Below are 26,740 nucleotides of genomic sequence, written 5' to 3'. Positions count from 1 at the left end.
ATATTTTAATATCTTCTTTGGAGACACATCTATTTGTGTTCTTGTCCTATTTTTGAGTTACTAGTTGTCTTTTTGTTGTTGAATTGTAGGGGTTCTTTATATATTCTTTATCACATGTATGATTTGCAAATATTTTTTCTTATTCTGTGGGTTGTCTGTTCACTCTGTTGACTGTGTTCTTTGATGTACAGAAGTTTAAAAAGTTTTTTTAATTGAAGTATAGTTGACCTATGGTATATTAGTTTCAGGTGTGCAACGTAATGATTTAACAGTTCTATGCCTACCACTATAAGGGTAGTTACCATCTGTCATCATACGTTATTATAGTATTATTGACTAGATTCCTTATGCTGTACTTTTCATCCCCATGACTATTTACTTTCATTTATAAAATAAATAAGAAATTTCAAAATTTTTGATGAAGTCCGCTTTATCTATTTTTTCTTTTGTTGCTTGTGCTATTGGTGTCATATATTATTTTATTTTATTGTTACTTTTTAAAGATCCAGGTGGTAAAGCACTTTTATAACAGATTTTTTAAAAAATATTTTATTTATTTATTCATGAGAGACAGAGAGAGAGAAAGAACTGGGTTCCAGGAGCCTGGGATCATGACCTAAGCAGAAGGCAGATACCTAACCAACTGGGCCACCCCCATCTCTCCATATGAATTTTAGGGTTGACTTTTTCATTTCTGTGAAAAATATCAGTGGGATTTTGGTAGGATTACATGGAATCTGAGGATTAATTTGGGGAGTCTAGCCATTTTAACAATATTAAATCTTCCAATCCATGATGTCTTTCCATTTATTCTTGTCTTTTTAAGTTTGTTTCAGCAGTGTCTTACAGTTTTCTTAAAGATTTTATTATTTGTTTATTTATTTACTTATTTATTTATTTAGTGCAAATAGGGGGAGGGACAGGGGAAGAGGGAGAGAGAGAATCTCACAGACTGCCTACTGAGTGCAGAGCCTACTGTGTGGCTTAATGCCACAACCCTGAGATCATGACCTGAGCAGAAATCAAGAGTTGGACACTTAACCAACTTAGCCATGCAGGCGCCCCTGTAGTTTTCAATGTACAAATGATTTGTCTTTCCTAGTTAAGTGTATTTTTATATATTTATTCTTTTTGATGCTATTATAAGTAGAATTGTTTTATTATTATTTTTGGATTATTCATTATTATTATTTCTTTTTATTATTTTTATTTATTTTATTATATCGTTATTATTTATTTTAATTTATTATTATTTCTATATTATTCTTTATTATTATTTCTTATTATTTTGGATTGTTCATTGCTAGTGTACAGAAATACAAATATCTTTAAGTGTTTACTTTGTGGCCTGCAGCATTGCTGAAATCACTTATTAGCTCTGTGTGTGCATGCTCATGCACGAGTGTGTATTCTTTAGGATTTTCTATATACAAGATCATGTCATCTTTGAACAGATAATTTTTCTTCTTCCTTTCCAATTTGGATGCTTCTTATTTCTTGCCTGTGTTAGTCAGAACTTCCAGTACTATGTTAAATAAAAATGGTGCGAATGGGCATCTTTGTTTTGTTCCTGGTCTCGGAGGAAAAGTTCTCACTTTTTTCACCACCAAGTATGATATTAGCTGTGGGGTTTTCATATATGGTCTTTATCATGTTGAGGGAATTTTCTCCTACTCTAGTGTATTGAGTACTTTTCCAATAATGAAAAGTTGTTGGATTTTGTCAAACCCTTTTTCTGCACCAACTGTGATTATTATGTGTTTTTTATCATTCATTTTACTAAGGTGATATATTACATTAATTGATTTTTATATGTTAAGTCACTCTTGCATTCCAAGGATAAATCCCATTTGGTCATAGTGTGTAATTCTCTTATTATGTTGCTGAGTTCAGTTTGCTAATATTTTGTTGAAGAATTTTACATCAACATTTATAATGGGTATTGGTCTATACTTTTCCTTTCTTATAGTGTCTTTGGTTTTGATGTCAAGGTAATTCTGGCTTCATAGAATTAGTTAGGAAATGTTTCCTCCTATTCAATATTCTTGGGAGAGTTTGAAAATGATTGGTGGTAATTTTTCTTTAACCGTTTAGTAGAGGGACGCCTGGGTGGCTCAGTTGGTTAAGCAGCTGCCTTCGGCTCAGGTCATGATCCCAGCGTCCTGGAATCGAGTCCCACATCGGGCTCCTTGCTCGGCAGGGAGCCTGCTTCTCCCTCTGCCTCTGCCTGCCATTCTGTCTGCCTATGCTTGCTCTCTCTCCCTCTCCCCCTGCGTGGCTCAGTCGATTAAACCTCTACCTTTGGCTCAGGTCATGATCCCAGATTCCTGCGATCGAGCCCCGCATCGGGCTCTCTGCTTGGCGGGGAGCCTGCTTCCCTTCCTCTCTCTGCCTACTTGTGATCTCTGTCTGTCAAAATAAAATAAAATAAAATAAAATAAAATAAAATAAAATAAACAGGGGCGCCTGGGTGGCTCAGTGGATTAAGCCGCTGCCTTCGGCTCAGGTCATGATCTCAGTGTCCTGGGATCGAGCCCCGCATCGGGCTCTCTGCTCAATGGGGAGCCTGCTTCCCCCTCTCTCTCTGCCTGACTCTCTGCCTACTTGTGATCTTTCTCTCTCTCTCTCTGTCAAATAAATAAATAAATAAATTAATTAAAAATAAAATAAAATAAACATTTGGTTGATTTCACAAGTGAAGTTGTCTGGTTCTGGGCTTTTCTTTGTTGGAAAGTTTTTGATTACTGATTCAATTGCTTTTTTTAAAAAAGATTTTATTTATTTATTTGACAGAGAGAAAGGCAGTGAGAGAGGGAACACAGGGGGAACAGCAGGGGGAGTGGGAAAGGGAGAAGCAGGCTTCTTGCTGAGCACGGAGCCTGATGCAGGGGACTTGATTCCAGGACCCTGGGATACTGACCTGAGCTGAAGGCAGATGCTTAACAACTGAGCTACCCAGGCGCCCCACTAAAAGGGTTTTATGAAAAACAAATGAACTTGTTTGGGGTGCCTTGGTGGCTCAGTGGGTTAAAACCTCTGCCTTTGGCTTAGATCATGATCCTAGAGTCCTAGGATGGCGCCGCGCATCCGGTTCTCTGCTCGGGGGCAGCCTCCTTCCTCCTCTCTCTCTGCCTACTTCTCTGCCTACTTGTGATCTCCGTATGTCAAATAAATAAATAAAATTTAAAAAAATGAACTTGTTTTATTAATTTTAATTTGTAGGGTCCTATTTATAATACCCTTTCTCTTCTGTTGTAACTGAAGCAATTACCTAATTGTTGGTTGAAATAACTATATGAACAAGAAGGTACAGGCACCTGGGTGACACAGTCCAAGACTTTTGGTTTCAGCACTGGTCATGATCTCAGGGTCATGAGATTAAGCCGTCCCTAGCACTCTGCACTCAGCCCAGAGTCTGCTTGGGATTCTTTTTCTCCCTCTCCCTTTCTCCCCTCAAATAAATAAGTAAATCTTAAAAAAAAAAAAAAAAAAGGTACAGTAGACAGAAGCCTTCCCTTGACTGGTGAGTGAAGATAGGAGCCCAGATAAAAACCAGCCAACTCTGAGGCAGCAGAGGCAAAGGCACTCGGGTATGGAGAACCCCCTTCTTTTTATCTGCCCACTGGAAGGGGCTGTGTTGGAAGAAAAGAATTTGCAGTTCTCTTTTCCAAAACCTGCGTTACAAAGGTAACCTTTCCTTTACAAAGGAAAATCTCCGATTTTCCCATTTGAGAAATAGTAAGGACTTTTATTTTAAAGAGTTGTATAAGTAATAAAGAACTTATTCTTTAAATAAGTTTTTTAAACAGAAAGAATTTCCAGTTTAAAATTAAATTTAAAACTGAAAGAATTATTCGGTTTTAAAGAACAATTCTTGGAGCTATTCCATCAAAAAGTTTTCTGTCTATTTACCCACAATTACGAAGATCACTGGGATGGGATGGGATCAGGGGCAATGTCCTTTTGCAACTCACCCTCTCAAACATTATTAATGGTAGGTTTATTTTTATTATAATTTTTTTTCAATTTAGGGAACTTTAGCTGATTTGGGGGATGGGTAAGCAAAGGTCATTGCAATGTGTTTCTTTCCAATGTGTTTCTCCCATCAGCTATCTGCTTCCATGTCACAAAATTCAAGTGGACGTCATCCAAATATATCCAGTGACAGTGTAATTTATAATGGATATGGGGAAAAGTAAATGGCCTTTCATAAGATTTCAAAAAGACCATATATAATTGCTATGCTTTTACTATAATTAAAAAAAAATTTTTCTTGGGGCGCCTGGGTGGCTCAGTGGGTTAAAGCCTCTGCCTTCAGCTCAGGTCATGATCCCAGGGTCCTGGGATCGAGCCCCGCATTGGGCTCTCTGCTCAGCGGGGAGCCTGCTTCCTCCTCTCTCTCTGCCTGCCTCTCTGCCTAGTTGTGATTTCTCTCTGTCAAATAAATAAAATATTAAAAAAAATTTTTTTTTCTTTGCCTATTTTTCCTTTCAGTTTGAAATATTTCTAGACTTAAATATTATTTTAAAGTTATTGCCTTTATGATGACCAAATGTACATATTCTGGAGCATAAGTACATTTTTACTTATACCTTTTCTGATATTTTATCCAAATGTTGTCTAATAATATATTCAAATATTGTGTGTTTTTATTTTTGTGACATATTTGTTAATAAAGTGGTTCCTGTTAAAACAGAAAGAGGGTATACTACAATTATTAGGCAAGACATCTTATGCATTGAATTGAAAAATTAGAATTTTGGAAAACTTTATCTGCCTTTGGGAATGTGATAGCTTAATTATACTCAAAGATTTTTTTGTGTGTGTGTGATGAGTTTTGTGGTAATTTTAACCAATGTGATTTAAAACATATTCTATAATGAAATACATCAATATTTAGAAGAGCTGTATAACAGTCAACTAATATTTTTCAAATGACTAGAGTATAATGTTGCCAAATCCATTCAAAGTTAAAGACCAGTGGATTTTATATAATTGAGGGTGGGACGTTCATTGACATGGTTTAAAATTCCTTATTGTGGGCGCCTGGGTGGCTCAGTGGGTTAAGCCGCTGCCTTTGGCTCAGGTCATGATCTCAGGGTCCTGGGATCGAGTCCCGCATCGGGCTCTCTGCTCAGCAGGGAGCCTGCTTCCCTCTCTCTCTCTCTCTGCCTGCCTCTCCATCTACTTGTGATTTCTCTCTGTCAAATAAATAAATAAAATCTTTAAAAAAATAAAAAAAAATAAAATTCCTTATTGTACTTAACTCTTAGAAACAACTTGTTGAGTTTTGGTGTAGTATCATAGAATAGTTACAATTATATATGAAGAATATATTTTAAATTTTAAAAAATTTGAAATAAAAAAAAATTTGAAATAACTGTTTAAAGGCATTGGGGAATAACAGCACATTAATCATTTGAGAAAACAAAATCCAAGAAAGGGAAACACTTGAGAAAGCTGGAAATTTTCTGCTACTTTTTTCCTTACAGCATTTCCAGTTTGTAAGCTCAATTGATCTGTGAAGTCTAACATAAAGTGGATGCTAACGTGGTAAGAGTTTAATGAGAGCTTTCAGGAATATCCTGCTGCTGCTGAGATACACTGGAGTTCTGAGCCACTAAGGAGAAGTATCCTGGAAAATGCTCAATATTTTCTATTGAGATATTTAAACAGGTTCACACTAGCAGTAGGACAAACCAGGACTAGTTCAGACCTTATGAAGACTGAAATCCAGTCTTGAGACCCCTCATTCTGGTTAGATCAAAGATTTACCCTTATCCTAACTGCCTACTTGAAGGAAAATAAATTCTATTTGGAAGAGAAAGCATCATCTATAGCTTACACAATTTGTTATACTCACATGTATTCAATTAAAATTTGCCAGGCATACCAGGAGCTAGGATGAAATGACTAAAAAACAAAAAAGATAAACAATTGATAGTTTTAAAAGATATAATCCATATATTAGAGATGACAAAATAGACAATTTCATGTGAAAACAGGGCTCTTGAAAAAAGATTTATATGGAAATTCTGGAACTGAAAACATAACAATGGAAATAAAAAATGTAATAAATGAGCTTGACAGTATATAAAATCCAAAGTCATCAGGAAGAAGAAAATAGTGAAGAAAAGTGAAGATATAGGGGCGCCTGGGTGGCTCAGTGGGTTAAGCTGCTGCCTTCGGCTCAGGTCATGATCTCGGGGTCCTGGGATCGAGTCCCGCATCGAGCTCTCTGCTCAGCGGGGCGCCTGCTTCCCTCTCTCTCTGCCTGCCTCTCCATCTACTTGTGATTTCTCTCTGTCAAATAAATACATAAAATCTTAAAAAAAAAAAAAAAGAAAAGTGAAGATATAAAAAAAAATGCAAAACAGAAATAAAAATATAACTGATTCAAAAACAAACCCAAAGTTGGCTCTTTGAAAAGACCAGCAAAATTGGCAAAACGAGTAAGGAAAAAAGAGAAAAAGGAGGAAATAATCAATACAATAATAAAAAGAGGAATAATACTACAAATCATGCAGATTCCAAAAAAGATAAGAGGATATAATGAACACATTTATGCCAATATATTTGAAAATATGGATGAAATGGAAAAATTCCTAGAAAAGCAAAATTGCTAACACTGACACAGAAAAAATAGAAAAATTATTCCCTTGGTGGCATAGTGATTATATTGGACCCTTTATATATGGCGGGAGAAGCGATTTGTTCTTTCTAGAATCCACTGACACACAGAATGTGGGTTTTGTCTGCCTTCTCACAGTGCTTCTGTCAGCACTATAAGGCTAACAAAATGCCAGATTTACTAATGTGGGATCTTGAATAGTGATGTCTTCAAAGCAAGCAACTTATTTACAAGTGAAGGGGGTTTGATACTGGGTATTTGACCTTGGAATAAGCTTTAGTTTTATTACACAGATTGTCTGTGACTTATGATTATGTGACTTAACGATTTTTCAATTTTATGATGGTAGAAATAGAAATGCATTCAGTTAAACTGTATTTCAGATTTTGAATTTTGATTTTTTTTTTTCCCTGAGCTAATGTATGTAGTATGATGCTCTTATGATGCTGGGAAGTGGAAGCTTCAGCTCCCAGTCATCCTCAGCTCCCAGCCAGCCACAGGACGCTGAGGGTAAACAACTGATTCATTCACATGCTGTATTTGATACTTTATTGCAAAATGGATGTTGCATTAGATGATTTTGACCAACTGTAGGCTAATGTAAGTGTTCTGAGCATGTTTAAGGCCGGCTAGACTAAACTATGCTATTCAGTAGGTTAGATGTACTAAATGCATTTTCGATTTAGGATATTTTCAACTTTCGATGGGTTTACCAGGAGGACATAACCCCATAATAACTTGAAGAAGATATGTTTACCTTATCACACAGGAGGAGCTACCTTAATAATATAATAGAATGATCTATTAGATTTTGATTTAAATTACCAACTCAAGGACAAAACTGTGGGGTGGGGATATTACCTTTAGGATATAGTATATGGCAGATATATGATGCTCTGTCTCTACAGGGTGGAAGAAAGACTGGTGTCTCTTATCATCACCTTAAGAATTTGCTGACAAGGGCGCCTGGGTGGCTCAGTGGGTTAAGCCGCTGCCTTCGGCTTGGGTCATGATCTCGGAGTCGTGGGATGGAGTCCCGCATCGGGCTCTCTGCTCAGCAGGGAGCCTGTTTCCTCCTCTCTCTCTCTCTGCCTGCCTCGCTGCCTACTTGTGATCTCTCTCTGTCAAATAAATAAATAAAATCTTAAAAAAAAAAAAAAAAGAGGGGCTCCTGGGTGGTTCAGTGGGTTAAAGCCTCTGCCTTCGGCTCAGGTCATGATCTTGGGGTCCTGGGATCGAGCCCCGCATCGAACTCTCTGCTTAGCGGGGAGCCTGCTTCCCCCCTCTCTCTGCCTGCCTCTCTGCCTACTTGTGATCTCTGTCTGTCAAATAAATAAATAAAATCTTAAAAAAAAAAAAAAGAATTTGCTGACAAGAATGTCATTTAGGTTCTGCTGATTCCTAGATGGAATGATTCTACCAGGGGACACAGTAAAAGTACCACAGAACATTAGAGTATGACATCTGCCTGGTCACTTGACTCCTTATACAGGCTTCATCTACTTTATACTGGAATCATTATGCTTCCGGTGTCCTCGGCATATCTTTTACTTTGTGCGCCAGAGCTTCTCCATTGCTGTAGACTCTGGTGCATTCAGCATTCCGGTGTCCTTGGCATATCTTTTACTTTGTGCCCCAGAGCTTCTCCATTGCTGTAGACTCTGGTGCATTCAGCAAGCACATGCCTACCCCAGGTGACAGGGAAGGTAATGCCCCTGATGATAACTTTTTTTTTTTTTGAGAGAGAGAGAGTGTGAGAGAGCATATGTGCGTGCACAGGGGGAGAAGGGCAGAGAGAGAAGAGAGAGAATCTCAAGCAAACTCCATGCCCTGTGTGATCTCATGGCCCTGAGATCATGACCTGAGCCGAGATCACGAGTCTGACACTTAACTAACTGTGCCACCCAGGTCCCCCCACCTGATGATAACTCTTAACCAACAGGGGATGGGAGCTAAAGGATAAACACTTCTCTCGGTTGATCCACGTGGATAATTCTGAGACTCATTCTAAATTCTCCCTAGAGGATCTTAGGAGAACTAAGTGCCAGATACTACAGTGACACCAATACAGCACACCCTGAGGATGCTTCCTATAGTGGACAGGATCTCAAGAAGAAGTTGCATCTTGTAATGTCTCATTTGAGTGGAATGCCAGAAGCCAAATGCAGAGTTTATGGTGTCCTATTCCATTCATTCCTTCATTCATCAAACATTTATTGAGGGCCTGCTATGTATCAGGTCCAGTGCTAGGTTCTGGGGATTTGGTGATAGAGACAAATCCAGCTCCTTTAATGGGGAGCCTGGTTGAATTCTGGTACGGTCCCCAAACTTTTGTAAATTGAAGACTGGATTTACATATAGTTATGTTCCTGAGTCCTGACTTTATATAGGCCTTTTCTTCATGCAAATACTGCTTCTTAGCACATATTTTTCTACAACCTCCAGCCCTTTCACAATCTCTGAGATAAGAGATGGACTGTGGGACTGATGGAATTGTATTGGACTTCTGGCTCTCAAGAGTCATTATCCAGGCAGATGTTTTTCACTGACCTTTACCTGCAGGAATTGCTCCTAAGAGAGAAGAATTCAAAAGCAGTGAGGCTAACCATTTTGACATGGCTGCTGTATTCCTAGCCTTCCTCACAAGGCCCTGTGAGGTCCCGCTGCACAGACTCTTGCCTCTGGGACTTGATCAGAACATTTACATATGATCAAGTCTTTAACTCCTAACATTTTCAGCAGAGTCCTAACTTTACTGAACGTTTTTATTCAGTCAGTGAGACTTGGTAGATTCCCTGTTGTTTCTTTCAAGCTCTGCCAAGACTTTTCACGTGACTGTATTTGCAAATCAGAAGGATTCTCCTGTCTTAGTCTATCTGGTGTCTCCATGTTTGTTTTGGATACCATGGTTCCGGCATTCATTGTCCCTTTAGATCTTGCTGTAGCTTTCCTGGCCCTGGCTACCCACAGGCAGACTTATGGCTTCAGGACTTGGTGGGGGAGGGTCATCAATACAATGTTCTTCCCTTTTGGATTGCAGTTACTACATCAGGAGCATACTGGTAGGCGAACTACCTTAAGATGTCTTTTTGGTGCTTTTTGATGGTTTCATTCTGGCTCTGTTTTGCATGTGGCAGAGATCCACTCAAGTTGCAAGCAAAAGGATGATTATTTTAAGGGTATACTAGGTTAGGAGCTAGAACTGGAGTCAGGAATTTAGGCAGCTTCACGAGCCTCTGCCTATCTCTCTCCTAGGCCTCTTAATCTCACCCTCGAGGCTGGGAAAGCAGATAATAAGTTTGAGGAACTAAGAGGAGGCCAGTGTGTCTAGACTGTCATATGAGAGTCAAGAGATTGCCAGGGGCCAGATCATGCAGAGGCTTGTAGATTATGCTAAAAATTTTGAATTTTATTCCAGAATAATGTGAAAACTACCAAAATGTTATAACCAATGATTGATGCAGTCTGCATGACTGCGATATATTATTCTGGTTGCAGAGGGGAAAGCTTTGAGGCAATCATGGGAATACAAGTGGGATTAAAGCTGGGCGAGGGAAATAAAGAGAGCTATGAGGACATGTAGAAGGGACCCCTAAGTCACTATCGGGGGTTTTGGAAGTCTTCCTGGAAGAAGAGATATTTTAGATGAGATTGGAAAGTTGAATAGGAATTAACCAGATGAAGGGATGAAGGGAAAGCATGTTCTAGACATAGGGAATAATAAGAGTAAACACAGGGAGGCAAGAGAGGAACTGTTGATGTGGAATTTTAGATTTTTCAGTTTCTCAAACTTAAAAGTAAGTCACTTGATTTTAATATAATTTCAAACTCACATCAAAGTGGCGAGAACAGGGCAGGTAACTCCCACATACTTGTGGCCCATTTGTGCTCTCTCTTTGTAACACACATGCACACACACACATTTTTTTCCTGAATTATTTCAGAGTAAGTTGCAAAATCATATTTCTGTACCCCTCAGTACTATCAGATATATTTTCTAAGAACAAGGACCTTCTCTTTCCTAACCAATGTCAGACAACTTAACATAACGGGATACTATTATCCAATCTATATAGTCCATATTGAAATGCCTCTGCTTTTCCCAATAATGTCCTTCAGAGCTATTTTCCCCCAGTCCAAGTCCAACCCAAGGCCGTGTGTTGCATTTAATTGTCATACCTCTAAAAAATTCTTCAGTCTTTGTCTTTCATGACCTTGCCATTTTTGAAGAATACAAGTTGGTTATTTTATAGAATGTCCCCCCCCCCACATTGGGTTTGCCCTATGCTTGCTTATGGTAAGTTACACATTTTTTGTCAATAATACCATGAGGCATCTGCCATATTTACCAAGTTTCTAGCTTCTGTAATCTTAAAATGCTTTTACATCTGCCCTGCAGGGATACGCTAGATAGACCTTGTTCTGGACAACCTGATAATATGACCCAGTCACCTTGCCTTGACCTCCTTCCTGCCTCCCTCCTTACCTCCCTCCTTTGAGACCTGGCCCAAGGGAGGGCTTTTCAAATACAAACTGGTCAATCCCAAGCCTGTTTACACTGTTCCTTCCAGCTGGAACCACAGCAAAGGTGCTTATGCACTTTTCCCTCCTCTCTCTGGGAGGATTCACTCACTTCTATGGCCCCCCAGTGGTGTGACCTGTATTCCCTCTCTTGGGATCTGTAAGTATAATAAATGATCTTTCCAGTGGCAGCCATCTCCTGATCTATTGACCTTACTATACCTAAATAGTAATAAAACCTATTAAGATACCTGCCAGGTTCCTCCATGTTTCTTACTACTTTCTCTTTTCAATCAAGAAATAATTTGTAGAGAGATACTTCAAGCTTTTTTGACTGAGATCTATATAGGGTGACACAGCACACACACACACACACACACAAGCGCGCTAGACAGGAGTTTTGTAAAACAATACATATCCTTTCCACATGGAAGTTTCTATTCTATTTAATTTGAAAATAATTCTTGTCTGAACTACTAAATTGATTTCTTACTCTCTAATTAGTAAAGACCTCTGTTTGAAAGCACTAGTCTAATGTAAATATCACTTTGGATCATCTTATTGCAGAATGAAAAAGAGATGGACAGATGGTAGGGGCTAAAACTGACAACAAGGAACTTGGGAAGACTCTTGCCATAATTCAGGTGTGAGAGTCTAGGTGGCTGCGGGCAGTGAAGTTCAGAGAAATGGGTGGGCTTGAGAGAGAATAAAGTGGATTTAAGGTTACAGGTCGTGATTGATTGCATATAGGAGTAAGGAAGAGGGAGGGGTCAAAATGACAATTCAGGCTTTGGCCCCTGGGCTGGAGGGTGGTGCCCCTTTCTGAGATAAGGAACAAGGAAGGTTTATGGTTCAGGCTCCCTGTGTTGAGTTGGAGGTATTAAGGACATTGCATTGGAGCTGTTCCGTGGGCAGATGGCTCTATGGCTCTTAGGAAGCAAATCTGGGCCGGATTAATAGAAAACTGAAGTTGAATTTTATTCAAGCAGATTTTACAACTTCATGCCCACTGTAGGAAGCACAAGTTGGTTCAACACAGGAACAAATGCTCTGAAAACATTTTTAGTAGTTTGTTGTTGATGCAGAAGTAAAGTAAATATACACAAGTAAAAAATATAACGAAGTAAATTACATATATTTACTAGGATAAATTTCATTTTTCAGCACTTTCCTCTGTCTTGGTTAACTGTAAAGTCTTTTATGCATTTATGTACAGTGAAATGCAAACACTTGTGCAGTATATAGAAAAAGTCTGGCTTAAATCACAACTGTGCTAATGGGTTTTCCCAGATTCTGGCCCTTAGATTTAATCCTCCAAAACTAGCAGCAAGTTTTCTCAGGTATGGATTTCAGATAAAGAGGCGCATGGTACGGGCTGCAGAAGATGCTTGTTTTTAAGAGGCATGCGTTTGAGGTTGAATCTCATTGAAAAAAAAAGAGATTTTTCCAGTAGAAAAGAGTGTGGATGTGCGAATTTACATCCACAGTGCTGGGAATAAGGAACCGGACTCCGTCAGTGGACCCTCATTCCCATCCCCACCCTTTATCTGCTCCCCTCCCTCGAGTTCTCCCTCCATTCTTTCCCTCTTCACCCGCGTTATTCTGGGATTAACGGCGGGGTCGGCCTCAGACAGAAGCGCAGCTGGCTCCTACGGTCAGCCTGAGCCCCGCTGTGCAACCACGTCAGGAATTCCAGTAAGTTGGCAACACTGGAGCACAAAGACAGCAACAATGAGGAAAACCCTTCAGTGCAGAAAGGAATGTTTGGAACCCGGGCTGCTACAGTGAAAGGACACACGCACACGCACACGCGCGCGCGCGCGCGCGCACACACACACACACACACTCACGCCCGCGCGCCGGCGCTCACCCTCTTGCACCCCTACGAGTCCACGAGCGCACTGGGAGCCGCCCAGCCCCTCCCGCGCAAGCCTCCCCCGCGCCCGCCGCAGGTCTTTGTAACCCGCGGTGCGGGGACGCTCATTGACTATGCAGCGCGGCCTGGGCGGGCGTTGGAGCCGCCTGACCCCGGCGCGGTCTTGTACCACCGCCCCGGCCGCCCGGAACCGGCATAAATCAGTCGCAGAGACTGAAGTGCCCCTTCTCGCCCCTTCGCCTCTTCCCTCCTCCCACCCGCTTCATCCTCTACACTTCCAGACCTCTTTGCCCCTCAGTCCCCAATCCTGCCTCCTCCTCCGCGCCGGACAGCGCTGGTGCAGTGCAGTGCAGGGGAGGCAAGTAACGTGCCAGTGACTCCGGTCAGAGCAGAGCGCTCTGGATTTCCAAATCCAGAAATCTCGGAAAGCAAGCCGCGAAGTGACTGTCGCCCTTTCGCACAGCTCTGTTTTTTTTTTAAAAGTCTAAGTTTTCTCTATGTCTCTTTTTTTGTCTTTCTAAAATAATACTTGTCTTCCCCCACCCTATTTCCCGCGAAGCTTCATCAATCACCAAAGCCCATGGAAGGTACGCGCGATCCGTACTATCAGGGGTCGGTCAGCAGAGCCCCAGACGGTCGGTGCTCGGGGACAAGGGGTGGCAGTAACCGGCAGGTTCTCGCCCCTAGAAAGGGCGAGGCGGCGGGCCCCTGCACAGGTCTAAGCGCGCCTAGGGCTGTCGCCTCTGCTCTTACGGCCCCTCTGGCTGGGGGAAAGGACTCCTGTGGTCCTGCTGCCGAGTTAATCCAGAGCCCGGGGCCTTACATCTGGGGGCGACACCGGTCCGAGAACGGCCCCTTCTCACAGACTGGTATCCCAGGGCAAAGAGATAAGTTGCATCACCCTCCCCTCTTTTTTTCTGTCGGCTCTAGCGTCACGTATGGTCCTAGGACGATGTTCTGAGGGTGAGTGTAAGGTTCATTCGAAGGGCTCTTGGGGGCCGGAGCCCCCGGCAATCCGTCTAACGCTGCCTTATAGGAGGGAGCTGTAGGGCTTTCTGAAAACACAGAGCACCCCATCTCAGAGTCTCAACTCTATGGGAGATACCAGGCTTTCCGAGAAGCCTAGGGATTTCAGGTGGAATGGTCACAAATCTCTCCAGGAGCTCTCATTCCGTTCATTTCCTTTTCCCGTCCCTTCCAATTCTCATTTTTCTTCCTTTTAAAAGACTATCAGTGGCAGATTTTCCCGCGGACTGCCTTGCAAACTTCGGTGCGGAGGCAAATCCCACGAGAGGCTAGGGCAGAGCACGCCAGTGCCTGTGTCGGGCGAGTGTTCCCATATGAGTGTGAGACTGCGAGGAGTGTGTAAATGTAGGATGGGTAACTGAAAAGTGTGCGTGCACATGTCAGTGTTTGTGTGAGTGTGGACTACGCGCACGCGTGTCTTAGGAATGTGTGTGCCGGCGCGCGAGTGAGCGTGCGAGGCCGTCAGGTTGTGTGACAGTGAGGAGTTGGACTGCGTGTGTGAGGCTGCATGAGGACGAGTGTGAGGCCGCGCGCGCGCGTGTGAGAATGGAGCCTGTGTGAGCGCACGTGTGTTCGAGTCCCTACTCCTCCCCGCGCTGCAAGTGCAGGGGGCGGGCCGGGCGGCAGGGGGCCTGCCCCGCTGGATTCCCGCATGCTAGTTCCGGGGCGGTCGGGTCTCCAGGGCTTTATGCAAGGTCTGGAGGGTGGGGACTGGCGCGGCTAGAAAACGGGATGCCGCGGCGCGCGGCTCGGCTTTCCCCCACTAGGAGCCTGCCGAGGTGCAGGCCTCCGGGAGTGTGCGCTAGCAGAGGCGCAGCGGGTGCTGTGTGTTACGCGCGCCCACCTTCTGGGGAAGGAACCGCAAGGCCCGGGCCGCGAATAGTCGCCGGGATGGAGCGCGGGGCGACGGCGGTGGCGTGCGCGTTGCTGCTGGCTTTTGCCGCCTGCCCGGGGCGGGCCAGTGGCCAAGGTAAGCGCTCACTGTCCGGAATTCCGCGCAAAGCCCCGGACTTAACCGGCAGTGGCAGGGGTCGGGACCGTAAGCGCACTGAGGGGACCGCGGCCGGACAGGGGTCAGGGCAGGGCGGCGGCACTGGAGCGGCTCCCGGCGGGGCGCTCAGGTTGCTCAGCGAGGGGCGAGCTGGAGCACCCTTCCTTCGCCCGGCAACTGAGCAGCCGCAAACTTGAGAAAGTAGCTCCGCCGGTTTTGGTGACAGCGCACAGACGGGGACCCCGTCTTTGTTCCCACGGGACTTTCTCCCGACCCTCCCGAAAGGACTCCGCAGTTGGAACCCGGAGACTAAGGTTCTCCCAGCCAGTGCGCAGTCTGCCTCCCATACTGATTTTTTTTTTTTTTTTTTTTTCTGGGGGCTTGAGGGGATTCGCCGGTTCTCCGTGCGCGGTGTTCACCTGCAGCGCTCAGCCGGGGAGATCCCTTGGCGGGCTAGAGCACTCCCCCGTTCTCCTCAGCGAAACTTGGTCCCACGTTGACCCTCAAGAGACCGCATCTCGATACAGATCATTTACGAGCCGAGATAAGGCCCGGAGGCGGGATTGGCCGAGAGAACAGCAGATATACTGGGGCATTTTCTTTGAAGGGTTTTCCTTTTCAACTGGAAGGTGGGGGCTTTTGTGTTGATGAATGAGGCCCCGTCTGTGCGGTCAGAGATTTGAGGGCTCGGATGGAGAAAGTATCTGGGGTGAAGCACTTAAAATCTCTCTCAGGTTGCTAGAGTTTACATTTTTACAGATACAGGCAGGGAAGAAAGGGAGGAAGAAGTGGAGGGGATAAAAACAGTAAGGGGGAAGAGGAGAGAGAAAACAAGTAGGAATGAAAAGGGAGAGAAGGAAGGGAGAGAGGGAATTTGAAGACAGAAAGTAGCGCGCGGACTGGGGCGGGAGGTGGGAGACCGACCAGGGATGAATGGGAAGGGCGAGGAGGAGGCAGGGGAACCCGCGAGCTCTCTTCAGGCTTTGCGTTGCTAGGTAGCAGCCCGGAGCTGCGTGTGACCGACCACCAGACAGACAGAACGGACGCGGCTGCCTCCGCAGGGACTAATCTGTCTGTGGGGACGGGAGAGTGCTCCCCCCCCACTTCTTTCGCCTCCTGCTCCTTCCCTCCCGTCGGACAACTTAATTGCTCTACAATGAAAATGAAACCCCTATTGTTGTAGGATTAGCCAAAGCAATAAATTGATTTCCCTGGATCACATATTGGGGTTGACGGGTAGGGACTGTAGAAGCCCCCATTTACGGAGGAGAGGGAAAAGCCTGTGGATGGGCCATGGCATGTATTCAAATGGTTAATCTGCTTTCTTTCCTCAATTCTTAGTGTAAGCTCCTTAGAGGGAATCAACTAAGTAATTATACAGCAACTCCTAGCAGTACCCATTTCAGACTTCCTGAGAAGAAGTTTGGAAACGCCAACAAACCCCACTGGTCTTGTAAAAATCTTTGGAAAGGGAGGGGAGGCAGAGGGAGACTTAATAATAATTGTTTTGAACACCTTCTCTCAGTGTTGTTAACACAGAAAGAGGATTTATTATTATTGTGGTGGGTTTGCCGCAGTGCTTAGGGTGATATACATCTTATGTCCTAAATATAGCCTTAGGATTTACTATATGCTCCTGTCGGTGCCTGGCAAAAAGAAATCTTGTCCGGGTTCATCTGGGATATATCTGGATTGTCCCCATACTATCAAACAGATACTTGATCCCCTGGGTTGATGGTTTAGTCACCAAATAAACTGTATATTTACTCTTCTGAGTAGTTTACATCCATGCCTCTTCGATAATAATTAATAATACTACGTACAGTAAGAGTTACATATCATAAACTTACATATGTGGCAGACCCTGTTCTTAGTGCTTTATACTTACTGATATTTAATCTTTATAATAATGCTTTGATAATCAGTATTTTTAAAATTCCTATTTTGCTAATGGGAAGTGGAGGCACTGGGCAATGAAGTAATTTGTCCCAGGTCATACTGTGGCCAGAGTTGTGAGGCCAGTCCAAGAGAGGGTATAATTTCACTGCTACAGTATGTGACTCTCTCTTCTATTTCCCTCTTTTCTTTTGTACTAAAAATGTCATGCTCCCTAGGTTACTACCCATGTGTAAGGTTTCTAAAGAAACTGACTGGCATTTTATGTCTTTGCCACAGAAGGTAAAATCTACCTGCTTTGCCATAGCAAATTTTTTCAGAAATTCTTTTCAGGTTTCTATCGCTTTATCCGAGGTATGCTCACTCTGTCTTCCTACTTGTCCTCTGAATATCCTCAGCCTGGAAGGTTAAGGAGATCTCTAGATTCCTGTTGTATTGACCTTGTTCAGGTAGAGTGTGATGACCTTGTACATGTCCTTATTTTAGCGCACATTTTAGGTAAGATCTTCCTGCAAGGTTTGCATCATTAGATCTTGGAAAAGAACTCTGGGTATTTTATGGTTAGTCTTTAGAAAAATTATAGCATATCTATAGCTGAGATTATTTGTGTATTCATATTTTGCATAATGCTTTGAAGAAAAGTTTGGAGAGCCTGATGGAGCTCTGGGGCCAAGCTGACTGGGTTTCAGCAATGGCTCTCCACCTTCTGGCTGTGTGACCTCGGGGAAGTCAGGAAACTTTCATGGCTCAGATTGCTGATCGGCCAAATTGATGGGATAACAGGAGGAATCTGTTGTGGCATTTATTAACATAAAGAGATAAAAGGGCGGAACGTGTAAGGCCTGTAGACAATGATCGTAACTAGCAGCTATTACATTGACCAATACTAAAGGTAACTTTTTGGGGGGCTTACTATTCATATTTCTAATTTCTCAGTGTGCATAAGGAAGTCTTAGGCATGTTTCACTAACATTTATGTGAGGAATTCCCAGCTCTCAGGATACGACTGGAAGGTTTTTTGAGAAAATGGTATTGATCTTAAAGTTACATTCTTTCCTCTAATAGAGGCTTGGTTATGCCTTTTACAGTTACTATCAGCTTTATGACAATTACATCTTCAGGTGAAGTTTACATATTTAAAAGGATTCTGGGGCCGGTAATAAGCATGCAACATTTTGTGTCTGCAACATTTTGGTTCTATTACATCTCTGATACCACTGCTGCTTTTACTTCCCAGCAGTTGGCTTTTTTCCCCCTCTGCTTGAAGTTCTTACTGGACAGTTTTTATAGGGCTTCTGCTCAAACTCCCTGATGGCAATCTTGTGCTTGTCCTGTTCTAATAGAAACTTTGACTTTTACAGATGGAGGAAATCTTAGTTATCAGCTGGTCTACTTGCATTATTTTATAGATAAGCAACTAAACCCTGGAGGGAAGAAGAAAGGGCTGAATGGAGTAAAAGGGGGGTGGTGAAGCCCTTCACCTAAGGGCATGTTGCCAAGGTTAGAACTAAGATCTAAACCCCGTCTCCTCTTTGTGTCCTTCTAATTGATCATTTTTAGATACATGTGCTTGGAATGTCCTCAGCCTGGTTGGTTGAGGAGGCCTGTAGATTGCTTTTCTGTTGATTCTGACCTGACATACGAGGAAAGTGTGATGAAAAGATCACCTTAGTGTGATGAAAAGATCACCTTGGTCAATCCTTTTTTTTTTTTTTTAAAGATTTTATTTATTTGACAGAGAGAAATCACAAGTAGGCATAGAGGCAAGCAGAGAGAGAGAGAGGAGGAAGCAGGCTCCCCGGAGAGCAGAGAGCCCGATGCGGGACTCGATCCCAGGACCCTGAGATCATGACCTGAGCCAAAGGCAGCGGCTTAACCCACTGAGCCACCCAGGCGCCCCTTGGTCAATCCTTTTTAAAAAATTGGATGGGTCACATATCTCAGTTCTAAGAGAAATCTCAAGTCTACGAGGATAGGTTAATAGAGCCATGTGTTTTCATCTTGGTCCAGAATTTATTCCATGTTGGTGTTCCAGCTTCCAAAGACCATACCTGTAGATCTATTTTTCAAAAATCTTGGGCCATCAAAGCATATTCCTAGGTTTTCAGGTTTCGTAGTACAGACTGCTACATGAATAGGTTTTTAGTCTTAATTCATGGTAATTGATCATTGTCCATGTTCTCTAAGCAGGTACTCGAAGAACACTGACAGGTTTTATTTTATTTAAAAAAAGTATTTAATAAAAAAATTTACAATAATGGTGTCAAGTTCTAAGAACCCTGGCCAGGATCTTACCAATGTTAGAAAGATTTGACCTGTTTCAGCCTGAGTTTTAAAATGGTCAGATTGGTTGTTGTTTTGAAATATCAGAGACATTTCTTTCTTTTTCTTTTTTTCCCCTAAGCAAAGAACTTTATTAATCTTGTTTCAAACTTTATCCCCAGACTTCTTCAGCTTAATTAGCTACAAAGAATGAATTGTGTATAAGCAAAAACTGAAAAGAGCTGCAGAGTCCAAGGGGCTTAAAAATACTAGAGATCTAGATTTTATCAGATCCATGCACAAAATTTTAAAGAGCAGTCTTAATATAAAATAGCAGCTCCCAGTAACTTCTTTTAAGTTTTATCTTCTTCAGAAGTTGACCCAGTTCAGTTTGCTTCATTCTTGGAAGCGTCATCAAAATTCTCCACAAGATCTGGAACTTCATCATCCTCCTCCTCTCCAGTAGCAAGTGGTGCTTTTCCATCCACAGATTGTTTGGGCAGAGCTTCAGCCAGTCGTCTTCAGCTAGTCAGACTGTCTGCACCAAGTCGGCTTTATTTTTTTATTTTTTAAAGATTTTTTAAAATTTATTTGACAGACAGAGATCACAAGTAGGCAGAGAGGCAGGCAGAGAGAGAGGAGGAAGCAGGCTCCCTGCTGAGCAGAGAGCCCGATGCGGGCCTCGATCCCAGGACCCTGGGATCATGACCTGAGCCGAAAGCAGAGGCTTTAACCCACTGAGCCACCCAGGTGCCCCCAAGTCGGCTTTAGATACAGGGTAGCATTTCTGTCAGCTGCTTTGTCTCAGCATGGCCTGTAATGGTGAAAGTGTTCGCTGCCCGCACGCGGTGCCTGAACTTTGGGGTTGTTAAAGTGGATCACTGTTCCTTGGTTTGTGAACATATTCACTTATTCAGAACCAGAGATATTGTTTACCCCTAACTTCTTCAAGGAGAACTGAAGTTTTTTATCATCTGCTGTAGCTGTTCTATGAACCACCTTCTTTTGGCGAGCAATTCTTTTCCCACCAATGCACACTTGTGCTTGCAGTTTGGTGAGTTTCTCCTGGTTCGTGATAGTTTCTTTCATCTTGTTGGAGTGGAAATGGGACTGTGTGGGGGACGAGGGGTTGGCGCTCGGGGGGTCTCCTGGCAGACCAGCTGAGATTAGGTGCATACATCTGGGGACGCAAGATGGCAGCGTCAGAGACATTTCTTTGATGCTTCATGTGTTCTGTTGGGGTCCATGGAAATGTTTCCTAAGCAGTTTTTTCACAATCTCAGCATGGTGAAATGAAGTGGGAAGAGTGTGAGATTTTAGACTTAGAAGATCTGGGTTTGAATCTTGACTCTGCCGTTTACTATGTGGGAAATTCAGGACAATACTCGACTGTTCAGGTCAGTTTTCTTATTTGTAAAATGGGCACATATCTACCTTACAGTGTAGTTATGCCAATTAAGTGAGATTAGTATGAAATGTTTTATGGATTGTGAGGTCTCACATATATATTTCTATCCATCTTTATTAACCTCTTCAAGAATTTAACTGTTTTTCAAATTTGAGAAGAAGATACTGTAGTATCTTCTGGGTTTTTTTTTGTTTTTGTTTTTGTTTGTGTTTTTTTGTTTGTTTTGTTTTTAACACAGGTGATTCTTTGATGCATCTGTGCATGCTGGTTTATCATTTCATTTTATTTTTTTAAAGATTTATTTATTTATTTATTTGACAGAGAGAGAGAGAGAGAGAGATCACAAGTAGGCAGAGAGGCAGGCAGAGAGAGAGGGGGAAACAGGCTCCCTGCTGAGCAAAGAGCCTGATGTGGGGCTTGATCCCAGGACCTTGAGATCATGACCTGAGCCGAAGGCAGAGGCTGAGCCCACTGAGCCACCCAGGCACCCCTGGTTTATCATTTTAGTGGCCACAGCTTGACGTATTAGTCTAGACACTTAGGTTTGTAAATGACAGAACTCTAAACTGCTTGGAGCCAAAAGGAAGTTTATTGAAATATGTAATTGAAAAGGTAAAGCTGTTAGGTTGAACTATATGGGATTGCTCTTTTTCTAGACAGCCGAATATTGGAAATTTCTTTTGACTCAACATAATATAAAATGGGGGCTCAGACTATGTCAGGCTGATCTGTTTTCTCTATCTCCTAACTCTGGGATGACTCTGTTCTCGAATGTTTTCTTTACTGTTCTAAGATGGTTGTCAGTGGCTCCTGGAGCCGCATCCTTTCATGTAATAACCACTAGGGAAAAACAAGAGTTTTTGTCTTAATTGTTCCCAGCAAAAGTCTTAGTTGGATCTTGGGCTCTTAGGTCATAAACTCCTTGGAGAACCAGTCACTGTATCTATGGTATGAAGTGTGCCCATGGCTTAGGCTTGGATATATGCTTGGTCCCAGAAGTCATGCACTAAGGTTGGACTGCAAAGGGAAATTGGGGAGAGTGACCAGGTGAACAGAGGCTGGGCTCCAAAAACAACACGTGTCTAGGACACCTCATCAGGTAAAACCAACTGATGTTATTTTTCATGTAGTTTGGTTTTTTTTTTTAAATTTATTTATTTGGCAGATCACAAGTGGGCAGAGAGGCAGGCAGAGACAGAGAGAGGGGAAAGCAGGCTCCTGAGCAGAAAGCCCGATGCGGGGCTCGATCCCAGAACCCTGGGATCATGACTCGAGCTGAAGGCAGAGGCTTTAACCCACTGAGCCACCCAGGCGCCCCTGATGTTATTTTTATTTTATACATGAGGGCAGACTTAAAAGGCTATAGAAATTTCTCAAGAGCACACTATCTTGGGATAACTCAGTGAATTGAAAGGGGAAAAGTATTGAAAATATTAAGGCAAAAGACATGCTCTGTGTTCCTGTGATAATGTTACAGCTTTAAGTTTAGGAGAACGGGGGAAAGAAGGACTTTTTAGAAGGTTTACCTGTAGAGGTTTACTTGTAGCTTAAAGTAGTGTTACTTGGAGCAGAACTTGTGGTGGACAGGAAAGTTCTGGAAAATAAACTTAAAGAGCAGAGTACAGGAGCTCTTGAGTCCACTGTGTGATTTCATTTTTCAGTGAATCCTAGGCCCTTTCTCCTTTCCCAACTAACTCTGCTCTCTTGTTTATATTCTTAAGACTTTGTCCCTTTTGCAGGCAAGAGGCCTTGGCTATGAGAATGGGGTGGAAAGAAAGAGGAGAGGAGGGTCTGAAGACATACTGAAATGCTTCTATGGAGACAGAATACATCTTTGTGCAAATCCAAGGGTCTTTAGCATTTAACCTGAGGACTGCTTCCGTAAATGGTAGAGCAGGTGTCTTTCACACCTCCTTGGATTAATTCAGAAATGCCAAATACATGAATACCATGCCAGTGGTTATTTTACTGGTCTTTAAGTCTTATTTCTGATAGCACGTGCTGAGAAACATTATCATTCAAAAAGTAAGATATGGGTACTTTTGATTTAGGGCAGTGCCAAAACACAATGTAAGGAAATAATAAGTCTCTCCAAGAAAGGTGACAAGTTAGACAATGAAGTTTCATGTTGAAAGCTCTATGCTTTTAGTCATTAGCCCTCAGGTCATGCCTGACCCCCAAGGTTATTGGGAACAGGGAGAAATGAATGAAAGGAGGAAATGTAATTACCATTCTGTGCATTGAAAAGTTAAGCCACTGTTACCATGGATACAATGGCTTGTTTATTGTCCAGATCTGGAGATCCAAGTTTGTAAGCAATACTAGAGGTCTCCTTTAAGTTTATGTACTATCAGTCAGTAACACATGAAGATTCTTAGTAACTTTGACAATAAGTCTTTACTCACTGATCTACTGATTGACATTAAGTAACAACATACCTACTTTCGACTGCCCAGCAGGTGTTAAGGAAGCATGAAAAAGGGGAAGAAGAAGACAGTAAACTACAATTCTTTTACGCTAGACTTTCTTGAATTCGTGTATAGAAACATCCTGTCCTATCTGTCAGAGATTTGCTTGCCGCTTTGGGCACAGTTTTTGGTTTTTATCTTATTAACAAAGAGAAGCTTGGTCGAATAAGGGCTGAAAAATCAAAATAATTTGTTTCATAGGAAAATCTTCAAATAAAGTTGAATTAAGAATGGAGGTGGTGGTTGTTGCTGTTTAATCTGAAATATGTCAGTCTTAGCCACGATATAATCTCATTAAAGGAGAGGAGAAAAATGTCAACATGTGCTTTGACACTGGTTTTAATTTTGATGTGGGGAAGGGTGTGGAGGATACTCTTCGTTGTGAGAAACCAGAAACTGAAAACCCACCTCAAACTGACTTAAACAATAAAGGGTATTTATTGGCTCATGTTAACTAGAAAATTCTGAGGCAGAGTGGGGTTCAGGTGTGGGGCATTCAGGGCTCCAGTTCTCTTTGTGTTTTTCTTGACTCCACTCTCTTCTAGGTTTCAGCTTTGTTTTCAGTCTGGCTTCCCTATTATTATCATAGCTGCCTGAGCAAATGGGGCTGCATGTTGTCTTGATCATATCTAAGGGCAGTTCACCTGTGAGATTTTGGTTATGTTCGCAAAAGCATTATTTCATAACAGCTTACGGAATTCTCTAACTTCTAGAGACCCTAGATAGAAGTTAGTCAGCTCTCACAATCACCTAGGGAGCTTTGAAAAGTAGATAGATTCTTAGGCCAAAACCCATACTTACTAAAGCAGGAGGATGGACATATTTTTTTTTTTTTTTTAAGATTTTATTTATTTATTTGACAGAGAGAAATCACAAGTTGGCAGAGAGGCAGGCAGAGAGAGAGAGAGAGGGAAGCAGGCTCCCTGCTGAGCAGAGAGCCCGATGCGGGACTCGATCCCAGGACTCTGAGATCATGACCTGAGCCGAAGGCAGCGGCTTAACCCACTGAGCCACCCAGGCGCCCCTGGACATATGTTTTTAAAGAGTTTCTGGTTGATTCTGAGGACCAGACAATTTGGGAACTACTGATCTAGGTAGCCTTTCATTTTTTAGTTTTGTAAGTAAAGGTATACTAATGTGCCACTGGAAATTTCTTACAGTGGCAGTTAAGGACACTTCGTTAAATCCGTGCTTTCTTTTGGGTGGGATGTTACAAGGTAGGTACAGTAAGAAGGAAAACTAGTCTTTCGTACCTAGAGCCTCCCCCATTCCTGGGCATCTCCTTTCCTGGCTGACATGACTGCTGCTCCCTAGAGCCTCTGTTTGTGTCTTAATTGTGTTCTTTGCTCTTTCCTTGGACACCCTTGAAGTCCTTCCTCACACTCTAAGAACCTTAGATTCTTTGGGCACCTGGGTGGCTCAGTGGGTTAAGCCGCTGCCTTCGGCTGAGGTCATGATCTCAGGGTCCTGGGATCGAGTCCCGCATCGGGCTCTCTGCTCAGCAGGGAGCCTGCTTCCTCCTCTCTCTCTCTGCCTACTTGTGATCTTTTTCTGTCAAATAAATAAATAAAATCCTAAAAAAAAAAAAAAAAAAAAGAACCTTAGATTCTTTGAGCTGAACGGCAGCGGTTGGAGGTCTTCTAATCCTTTCTTACCCAGATCAGACAGATTTCTCTATGACCACTGTAATCGCTCTTCAATTTATCCCAGAGTATCCTGACAGAGTCTGCTGGCGTCTAAAGCTGCCATCTAGCCAATGGTTGGAATGTGAGTGTCAGAAAACCTTGTAGCTTGTTTCTTTTATATCCTAAGCCCAATTCTTTGTTGACCCCACTGGGACTTAGAGTCGGTGATCCTACCATGTCTATGCTATCCCTCAAATCCTGCATTTTATTTATTTCCTCGGCTTACATTTTTATGACTGATCATTAACATCACTTCCTTGCCTACAAGGCCCCCTTGTCTTGCTCTCCTGTGCCCTGCAAAAGCCCAGTCCTGGTTAAATCTAATATTCAGCATCTGCATTGCTGTAGCTAAATGTGGCAGGAAAAAAACACAGAACTGTTGACTGGTCTCAGGATAAATTTATGAAACTAATCTCAACCTCAGATTTGCTTCCTGGCTAGGCCATTTGCTTTCCTACTTCCTTACATCTCTCTCTTCAACCTTCCAACACCACCTGCTCAGATGACATTGCTTCTTATAAATGTGAAAGTAGAAGCAGCCAAAGGAGAATTCCACAAGCTCCCATAACTCAGCCATCATCACCTGCATGCATTCTGTCCATCTATTCTATCTTCCTGCCTGTTACTGTGGATGAAGTTCTCCATGCTCTGAAGTTCAAGCCATTCATGTTCAAGCTATTCATGTTTTAGATTGAATTCCATCTCATCTCACTAATAGTCTCTTCTCTTTGACCCACATTCCTTTCTGTCACCCTGTTTTCTTTGTTGATCTTTATGGCAAAATTCCTTCCCAGATTTGTCCATATCCACTATAATTTCTTTCTTCCAGTTTTTCTCAAATCCCATACCACTCAAGTTTTAGCTCCCACTTTTGATAGATAACATCTTTCGCCATGGTCACTAATGATCCCCATGTCGTTAAATCCCAATAATCCACTCTCAGTTCTTGTTTTATTTAACTGATCAACAGCATCAGACACAGTGTATCCTGCTTTCCTCCGCAAAACATGGAATTTGGCTTTTAAGAAACCATATTCTCTTGGTTTCCATCTTTCCTTGCTCGCCTCTACTTGCTGTCTTTTTGGTATCTCACGCTTGTTCCTGTCCATCTCCCTGACTACTTTTCATCTCTATCTACCCTGCTTCTTTGGAAACTCATCCTGTCTCATGGTTTTATCATCTGTATGTCGACAACTTCTAAATTTATGACTCTCATCCAGACCAGTACCCTGTATCCAGACCCATATATCCAACTGCGTATTTGACATATCCACCTGGCTGCATAATAGTCGTCTTAGATTATACCTAAAACTGAACTCCTGATCTTCACTAATGCCCTGAACCTGCTTTCTACATAGACTTTTCCATCTTAGTAAATGGCTGGCCCATGCTTAGGCTAATTCCAAACCTTGGACTTTGGTTTAACTCGTCTTTTTCTTTTATGCCTCACATCCAGTTCATCGGAAAATCCCATTGTTTTCATCTTCAGAATGTATCTGGAATCCATTCACCTTTCACCATGCTGATCCAAGTCACAGTCAACTCTTACTTAGATTATTGCAACAGCTTCCTTACTGATCACCCTGATTTCCTTCTGTCCCTCTTCTGTCTACTCTCAGCACCTGTTCAGAACATCAGTTAGATCATGTTACTCCTCTGCTCAAAAGCCCCAGTAGCTTCTGTGACAAACAAACTGGGTTGTTCAGAAACAGATGCTGATGTTTATTAAGATCATTACTTTTGAAGGGAAAAGAAGAAGCAGGAATAGCAGAGGAAGAAGTGAAACTGGAGAAGGCTTCAGTCTCAACCTTGTGGGGAATCTGGAGCAAGGGTTGGCTCTGAGTGTTCTGAGTCAGACTGAAATGGCCTTCTGCAGTTACTAGATGTGGCCTCCCCCTGTAACAGCATAACCTTGGACAAGGTGCCCTTCTGTAACTGAGGTGGACCCCAGCGGAGCTGAGTGAATGTAGAAAGTT

General features: G+C 42.5%; 1 protein-coding gene and 1 pseudogene across 1 annotated transcript in view; one reads left to right on the top strand and one right to left on the bottom strand.

The window, feature by feature from the left end:
* Window positions 1–14,786: 14,786 nt before the first annotated feature.
* The window catches only part of LRP2 (LDL receptor related protein 2), a 207,030-nt gene continuing 195,076 nt past the window's right edge, over window positions 14,787–26,740 (top strand). The window contains exon 1 of the mRNA XM_044242279.1: window positions 14,787–15,024. Coding sequence (XP_044098214.1) covers window positions 14,787–15,024 — 238 coding nt within the window. The remainder of the gene's footprint in view (window positions 15,025–26,740) is intronic.
* Window positions 19,084–20,425, bottom strand: LOC122902568 (annotated as a pseudogene).

The sequence above is a fragment of the Neovison vison genome, chromosome 3 (assembly GCF_020171115.1).
Source record: "Neovison vison isolate M4711 chromosome 3, ASM_NN_V1, whole genome shotgun sequence".
NCBI classification, from domain to species: domain Eukaryota; kingdom Metazoa; phylum Chordata; class Mammalia; order Carnivora; family Mustelidae; genus Neogale; species Neogale vison.
The sequence above is the reverse complement of the archived record's forward strand: the minus strand, read 5'-3'. Positions and strand labels throughout refer to the sequence as shown.